We start from the raw sequence: 9,297 nt of genomic DNA, 5'->3' as shown, positions 1-9,297 counted from the left end.
CCATTTTGTTAACAAGCATACACTCAAACATCCCATACATAAAATGTGCATGCCCGGGGGAGGTGTTTCAGTTCCCCCATGCCTGATGACAGAGGTGGGTTTTAAGAAGTTTACGGAAGGCAGGGAGAGTAGGGGCAGTTCTAATCTCTGGGGGGAGTTGGTTCCAGAGGGTCGGGGCTGCCACAGAGAAGGCTCTTCCCCTGGGGCCCGCCAACCGACATTGTTTAGTTGACGGGACCCGGAGAAGGCCCACTCTGTGGGACCTAATTGGTCGCTGGGATTCATGTGGTAGAAGGCGGTCTCGGAGATATTCTGGTCCAGTGCCATGAAGGGCTTTAAAGGTCATGACCAACACTTTGAATTGTGACCGGAAATTGATCGGCAGCCAATGCAAGCTGCGGAGTGATGTTGAAACATGGGCATACCTAGGTAGGCCCATGACTGCTCTCGCAGCTGCATTCTGCACGATCTGAAGTTTCCGAACACTTTTCAAAGGTAGCCCCATGTAGAGAGCATTACAGTAGTCGAACCTCGAGGTGATGAGGGCATGAGTGACTGTGAGCAATGAGTCCCGGTCCTGATAGGGCCGCAACTGGTGCACCAGGCGAACCTGGGCAAACGCCCCCCTCGCCACAGCTGAAAGGTGTTTCTCTAATGTGAGCTGTGGATCGAGGAGGATGCCCAAGTTGCGGACCCTCTCCGAGGGGGTCAATGATTCAATACTACAGTCTGTGGCCCTGTGGGGTGGCAATTTATCAGCTTCCCTTTCACTGAAAACTGTCTTGAGGTCCCAATACTCTTTAGGGATTTTCTCCTCCCCTGTAATCTTTTCCATCTCAGGGGGGGTTCTCCATCCAAGTTTTGCTAAGATAAACCCCAGTTCATCCTTTCCTTTATAGGTAACGGTGACAGCACCAGTGTGCCAGTTAATTTCTGCATTCCACTTTTGTAGCCAAGGCAGTACCAATATAACTGCATTATCGGGCAAGGGTCCCACAATAAACTGTATAGTCTCTTGGTGGGACCCCATCATCATGATAAGAGTCCCTGTCTCATGGGTGGCTGGTTTTGCCCCTGCCATCGATCCATTTAACTGGGTAAATGAAATGGGGTCCCTCAAGCCTCGTAATTTGAGGCCCAAACTCTCCGCCACCTCAGGAGACATAAGGTTCCTGGTACAGTCCGAATCCAAAAGGGCTAGCATGCTTCCCCTTGTCCCCCCCATTGGGTCCCTTAAGGTGAGGGGAATCTATATCCTCCTGGTACCTAGGAAAACGAAACCTATCTCTTCCTGTGCACTTCCTACCTACACCCCTTCTCTCTAACCCACCCTGTAACTATTGACAACCAAGCAAAAGAATGCAACAGTCTAAGTGAAGGTTGACACTGGCCAAGCCAGACTAAGAGTAGCCATTGGGTTATTGACCTTCAGTGAGATAAGGACTTGTCTATCCCAAACATGTGAAGACAGATTTCAGTGGACTGAGCAGATGAAATCTACTAGAATAGGACAATGGTGGTGAAGGTGGTCTCTGCAAACCATGTGGTACTCTTAGAGCACAGTAAGACATAAAAGACGCCCTGGTCAACCACTGTGTTCAGCCCATCTCCAACTGTCTCAACTCCGTCTGGAGAAAAGGACTAGTTGCAAGGTAGGCTTATGCATGGACAAAGGTTCAGAATCTCTCCAAAAAGGGATTGACCAGCAATGAGTCACCTCGAGAAGGGTGGCATAGTTAGTTAGATAGATAGATAGATAGATAGATAGATAGATAGATAGATAGATAGATAGATAGATAGATAGATAGATAGATAGATAGACAGACACACAAACAAACACACAAACACACACACACACACACACACACACAAACAAACACACAAACAAACAAGTCAACAAGTCAACAAGTCAACAAGTCAACAAGTCAACAAGTCAACAAGTCAACAAGTCAACAAGTCAACAAGTCAACAAGTCAACAAGTCAACAAGTCAACAAGTCAACAAGTCAACAAATGGGTGCTTATAGCAGTTGCCATTTATGGCAGGTGTGAGCAAGCCAGGTGCATAGCCAGGTCATCCTGCATGCTGGCACCACTGACCCCATGGCCCTGTCTGCAAAGCTAACAGATTGTAAAATGGTATCAGAAGTGAAGTGGCTGATGGCTAGGAGTTTATTCAAGTCCTGATGTGTCCTGGTTCCTGATGCTAGCAAATGGTCCTGGAGGGCATGGGGCCATTTGAGCATAGTGCAGCAAAAGAACGAGGCTGTGGTCAAAGCCTTCACCACCCAGGATGCTGACTGGTGAGCCTGCTGGAGTGCTGTCTCTGTATGATGGTCTTCCAGATGGAGCAGCTCCTCAGAGTCCCTGGGCATTTGAGCATTCAAGTACAGTGCCAGGATTGGACTGTCAACAGAAGGGACAGGCAGATGTTGTACCAGGGCAGTGTCCACATCAAGGAAGCATTTGTCTAGTGAATTGAGTAATGGTCCAGATGCGATAAAGCACCATTGTTTAAGAATAGCATCCACAAACAAAGCAGGCATTGGAATGACTTTGGTCTGGGAAGCAGCATTTAAATGATGGGATCCACTACCACATTGCCCTTTTGGGCTTCCCCTGAAGGGGAAGCATGTTAGCCATGACTCTGGCTTTGTGCATTAAACAGTGAAAAAGGCTAGGGTGGAAAAGGCAGTTTAAGGTCTAATTGTGCCCCCTCTGGTTGATCTGCCTGCAGCTGGTCATCCTCTAGGTTCTCAGGGAATCCTGTGGGGAGCAGCTTCCCTCATCATCATCATCAAACAAAGAAATCTCTTTCTGTGGAGGTGGGTGGTAAGCAGCAGCTTATGGCATGAACAGAGGAAGTGCTGGCTATGGCCCTAATGCCCACCTCTAAACCCTTGAGTCCATGTCAATCCTATCCTGAACGTCTTTGGACTAGAAAGGATCAGTTTGAGAGGATGCTCAATTCTGAGCTGTGAAGTCTGGCACAGGACAAGTAGGCCCCCACACATCAGCATCCTGCAACCTAAAATCAACATTGTCAAGTGAAATAGAATCAGAGGAGTGCCCCACATCTGACAGGTACTCTCTGCAGAGTGCAGCAATTGTTGGGCAAGAATGTGGATGAAAGGGGCCTCAGGAGAGCAGTCCGCAGTTTCAGGAGGTTTGGTTCAAGGCCCAGGCTCTTACTGGAAGTATGCACCAGCTGACGGGCTCCTGATCAGGTGGCTACTGGTCTTACACTGACACTGACAAGGTCTGAGAAGTTCCGATAGGCTGCGGCAGGCTGAAAAATGGCTTGGGCAAGATAAGCATGCAGCTTTTCATCAGGAGGCCAGGCAGCTGGGAGAGGTGCTGGAAGGCTCTGGGAAATAGTTATTGGCTCTTTGTGATTAACGCTTGCCAGCCCATTTGAAGTTATTATTGGAAAGTGATGACAATGCTCAAGCCAAAAGAGAGGTTTTACCTCCTGTGTGGCCTATGACCAGCCAGCCTCTGCCCCCCACCTGACAGCTGGTATAATGGCCATCTAGATACCAGATATGGGTCTTCAGCTGGAGGTAGGAGTGGCAGTTGAGCCCTGGGCTGCCTTCAACCCAATGATGGTGTCAGGTAGCAGTTGGAGAGCTTGAAAGGGGAAAGGCACTCAACAATTTTGGATGATATTGATTGATGAAAAACTCTTTGACTGTAATTCCTTTGGAAGCAAAGGCACACATCCTAGACTTAAGGACTGAGTTGAAAGAAGTGGAACCTAAGATGGAGGGCAATATTTATACAGTTTTCAGACTCAATCCTGATTGGCTAGAGGACAAAGTCGTCCTATCCTTGGAGGTTAGCTCCATCCACTACCATCAAGTGAGTAAAATAATTGAAATGGAAATGGGCTGGTCATATAGCAAGAAGAACTGATGGTAGGTGGATCAAAGCAGTCATAAAATGGAGCTCATCTGATTTTTAAAAACATCCAAAAAAAGAGACTTAAAACAAGATGGATCAATGATATCAAGTATTGCAGGCCCAATTGGTAAAAGAAAGGACCAAGTTGGAAACATGTGGAAAAATCCTTCATCCTGCAATGGATAGATAATGGCTAAGATGATGATGATGATGATGATGATGATGATACAAAGGCTACTGCAGCATTATTACTAGTCGCTAGTCAAGATGAAATGTCCAACAGAATAGGCAATTTTATATGATTTTTTCATTTAACTATTACATTTATTTATTTATAATAATATCACAACTGATCAGATTGTGAACATTTCACTGGTATTGGCATCGTGGTATATCTATGTCTTCATTTTTATTCTGATATTTCATCCAGTCCACATAGTTCATGTCTCCACTATGGGCCCATCTTGTATTGCAATTCAGATTATTAGTTTTGCAGATTAGTAGTTTTGCAGCATTGTCATAACTGGCAGTTTTATATCATTCCCTCTTTTTTCTCTCTGTTATGTTGTATTACATTTATTAAAAAATTCCTTTGATACATGAGTTATTTGAAAAATAAAAACTTTTAACATACATGGGAAAATGAATCAATGTCCTTTGCTTGAAGTGACTGTGATATATTAATTAATTATATTATGTATAATAAAAACCTTTCACAATCTAGTGCTTTCCACAGAAAAAGAACTGAGTTCTTGAAGTTTCAGTTCCAATACTTTGAAACTGTTGCCTTTGGGATATGTGTATATCTAGAAGGCTTCAACAATAGAAAGACTTGTGAACCACTTAATTTATCCTATAATGATCATGGAAAAGGGAACATGAATGATTTCATCCTATTTGGGATTCTTCAACATATATAGTTGTTGTTCCTTGAGATTTCAATCCTTTATGGGGAAATGAACTCATAGACTTCACATTACAGACTACACTCAATGTGTTAACTTGAAGAACTACTCTCATTAGTTTGCAGAAAGTTAGAAATAACATCTATCAGAATGGTAGATACAGCGCATCTTCCTTTGAGATCACAGAGAGGTGAGTTATATCTTCGATAACCGTGAATTTATACCAATAATTGCTATAATGATTTTTCTACTTTGTTACATTTTATCCTAAAGTAAAATTTAAGAACCATTCTGCAACAGTACTGAAATGAATTGAGCACAATTCAATTTCATTAAGATATCTTGGAAGGGTTTAAAATTGGATGTTGAATGCAAACACTACTATTAATTTATAAATCTATTGCAGTCATTTAGTATTCTAGTTGGATTATAGTAGAACTATAATCAGAAAATAATTTAGTTCCCATAGTCATGTACTCCTGAAGTTCTTTTGAGTACTGAGATCAAATTTACAAAGATGTTTCATATTTTTGGAGTATAAGATGCACTTGAGTATAAGATGCATCTTAGTTTTTGGGGAGAAAAATAGGGGGGGAAATCTGCTTACCAGATATTCATCTGGCTAGCATCCTTAGTCTGGTTAGTTTGAGCACATTGTTTTATCCCCTGGTTAGGGCTTTAAAAAAGCTTTATTTGGAGAGAGTAACAATGAAAGAGCCAGTAAGAGCTGGGAACATTGTTACAACCTGGTGGGGGCTGGAAAAAAATATTTAGAGCAAGTTAGAGCAATGAAAAAAACTCTGCAAAGACGTAGAGCTTGGAAAACATTATTTGCAGACAGTAACAATGAAAGAAACTGCAAGTAAAGATCTGGGAAGATCATTAGACCTAGTTAGGGTCGGGGAAAAAAGCTTTGAAAAAAGCTGCATTCAGAGTATACGATGCACCTGAATTTTCAGCCTATTTTATGGAGGAAAAGGGTGCATATTTCATCTCTTTAAAAAGTATGGATAAAAGTTCTTGCTTTTATCCAAACTTTTTGAATAAAAGCTTTATGCTTTAATACTTTTATGCATTAAATTCTTGCTTTACTGGGAAAAAAGCATAAGTTTCATCTCATAATGAATGTGTAAGCATTATACCATATTTTTGTGTGGAATACTCTCTTGTTACATTTCTTATTTTCCTTATATTACATTTCTAGAATATTTCTTAAGTCTTTAAAATACTACAGGTATTTTGCAGATTGATTAAATAATATCTTCATCGCTTTGTGAATTATCATGATATATCTATTAGAAAAATAACCCTATACTAATCCTATCTGGTTTGATATCCCATCTCATTTATATCATGTTGATGAGTGTAATGGTAATGATTAGTATAGAAACAACATAATTACTATTTCTTTGAAACTCTTTTAATTCTTCTAATGACAAACAGATTATTTTTAAGCAGTTGACATATTTTAAACAAATTTAGCTACCTTATAGGATGTTTGCAATGCATATTTAATCATAATTCAATACTGAATTTTTTTTTAAATGATACAACTCACTGAATTGGATAGCAGACTGCTCTAATGGTCTAATACAAACCGGGATATGATTTAGAAAATACTCTGAATACAAATTGAGTAAATGCTTGATTACTAACTTATGTGAGAAAGTTGAAAAAGTCAGATCAATAAAAATGTTATTATTCACTAGTAGAGTAAGAATAAAAATAATCAAGCTTTAAGAAATTAAAACAAATATATCTTTGGAGGTGGAAATTTATATCAAAGTCATTCTTACACATTTTTAATGGATCATTTAAATGTAATTAAATCCAATTATTTATAAATTATATGATACATCATCAAATTGAGCCAGTGTGGCACGGCAGGTAGAGTGCTTTACTACAGACCACTGAAATTGACTGTAGATCTGTAGGTTAGTGGTTCAGATCTAATCACCGGCTCAATATTGACTCAGCCTTCCATCCTTCCGAGGTGGGTAAAATGAGGACCCGGATTGTGGGGACAATATGCTGGCTCTGTTAAAAAGTACTATTGCTAACATGTAAGCCTCCCTGAGTCTAAGAAGAAGGGTGGCATAAAAATCAAACAAATAAATGAAATTTGAAATCTTATACTTTATAGCTAAATCCAATTAACCACAATTTTAACCAATGTTTCCAAAAAGCTTTCATTAAAAAGGATTAATTAATATTTCACTATAATAAGAGTAACCTTGTGGAAAGATGAGCTGTAAACAAATGTAATAAATAAAGAAATTAAAGATAAATTAAGAATCATAAGGGGCTACCACACCATTAGAGTTGAGCTATTCTAGTTCCAGTGTCTTCTGATTTGTGTATGTTGAAATATTGAAAAGGGAGTATAAACAAGGAAGAACAGTTTTCTCCCACTACATCACAAATGTATTTACCTTTTTCACAATATTTAATAGTACATGAAGAAGCCAATTACCTAGAGAAAGCAATAGTTATAACTTAATTTATGCCTTGAATACTATTAGAAATCCAAACACTTTTAGACTTTAAATGATTTATCAAAGTGTGACAGTGGGCAAAAATTACAATTTACCTGTTCAAGTATTAGAAAATACTCTAATTTCAAGTTCAGGAAAGCATTTCTGGTCAAGAGCAACCATATTACCCTTGATCAGTGGTTTTCAATCTGGGGGTCAGGACCACTTTAGGGGTTGAATGGCCCTTTCACAGGAGTGGCCTAATACCATCGGAAAACACATATTTCTGATGGTCTTAGGAGCCAAGACATCACTCCTCTATCCGTCTCTAGGCGGATCCACTCACATTCATATTTCCACATATGAATACTCAGTATGATGATATCATTGTGCCAACCCCATTAGATACATTCTGAACAAATACAGGTATATGTGACAGGGTGGGCACCATAATGTGCTTATGTGGAGAGCAGTTACTGTGTTGAAAGCAGCAGTATTGGAGGTAAAACAATACTTTATGAATTATAATTAAATCATGTACTGTAAATTCATCAACTACTGCAAAAAAAAATCTGTATCATGGGAACTTAATCTGGATGCTAATCAGTATTTTTATATTCAGCTGTGGTTGATGTGAATATGCCCCCTTGTGATAGTTTATTCTCTTTTACAAGTATTAGAATAACTTGATTTTGACATTGAAAAGCTAAAGAAGTTTGAACATAATATAAATTATTTTTAACCTCCCAAAACTAATTTAATTCAAGTTATAATCATAATTAAATTTATATTTCAAAAAGTTTTATTTTGTTTCTTCCCAGGAACAGAAAATATCTCATGAAGCAATGAGCAATCAAACAGTCTCTGGATTTTTCCTTCTTGAATTTACAACAAATTCAGAACTTCAGATATTGCATTTTGTTATGTTCCTGATACTATATTTGGGAATAGTTATAGCAAATGTTCTTATAATCTCTGCAGTAATTTTTGACAGTCACCTACATCGCCCCATGTATTTCTTTCTGATGAACTTGGCCATACAAGACATTGGTCAAGTTTCAGTCATTATTCCCAAATCCATGATCAATTCTCTCAAGAATACTAGATACATTTCTTATTCTGGATGTGTTGCTCAGGTATTCTTCCTTGTCTTTTTCATGGGGTCTGATTTTTCTCTTCTCACAGCCATGGCATACGATCGCTATATTGCAATTTGCAAACCTTTACATTATGAGATGGTGATGAGCAGGGCAGTATGCAAGCAAATCATTGCTAGTACATGGATAAGTGGTCTTCTTTATGGATTAGTACATACTGCAGGCACATTTGCAAACTCTTTCTGCTCTAACGTTGTCAATCAATTTTTCTGTGAAATACCACCCTTGCTCACTCTCTCCTGCTCAGACTGGTATTTTCATGAAATTTTAATTATTTTATTAAGTTGTAGTTTAGCTTTAGCTTGCTTTACTTTTGTCATTCTCTCTTATACAAAGATTTTGATTATAGTGTTGAGAATTCCGTTAGTTCATGGGGGGAAAAAAGTGCTCTCAACCTGTCTTCCACACCTCATTGTATTTTCTATATTTGTGTCAACTACAATGTTTGCTTATTTGAAGCCCAACTCTGACATTGAGTCACATCTGAATTTATTATTTACTGTTATATATTCTTTAATGCCCCCTCTACTGAACCCAATAATTTATGGTCTGAGAAACAAAGAGATTGGACTGGCCTTAGTAAAACTACATAGAAACATAGAAACATAGAAGATTGACAGCAGAAAAAGACCTCATGGTCCATCTAGTCTGCCCTTATACTATTTCCTATATTTATCTCAGGATGGATATGTGTTTAAATTCAGTTACTGTGGATTTACCAACCACATCTGTTGGAAGTTTGTTCCAAGCATCTACTACTCTTTCAGTAAAAAAAAACCCTATGAGGTCTCAATCCTTTTTCAGAAAAGAAATAATGTCAATTTTTCTGCTTGGAGGCACTATTTATTGCCAAGTAAAT

The 9,297-nt window shown here is 39.0% G+C and overlaps 1 protein-coding gene across 1 annotated transcript; it reads left to right on the top strand.

The window, feature by feature from the left end:
* The first annotated feature begins 8,126 nt into the window (after window positions 1–8,126).
* Window positions 8,127–9,047, top strand: LOC139154019 (olfactory receptor 14A16-like). The gene has a single exon (XM_070728446.1). It carries the CDS (start codon window positions 8,127–8,129, stop codon window positions 9,045–9,047), a length of 921 nt encoding a protein of 306 aa, XP_070584547.1.
* The last annotated feature ends 250 nt before the right edge of the window (window positions 9,048–9,297 follow it).

Source organism: Erythrolamprus reginae, chromosome Z (assembly GCF_031021105.1).
Source record: "Erythrolamprus reginae isolate rEryReg1 chromosome Z, rEryReg1.hap1, whole genome shotgun sequence".
NCBI classification, from domain to species: domain Eukaryota; kingdom Metazoa; phylum Chordata; class Lepidosauria; order Squamata; family Dipsadidae; genus Erythrolamprus; species Erythrolamprus reginae.
Note: the sequence above shows the minus strand (reverse complement) of the source record. Positions and strands in the feature narration are given on the sequence as shown.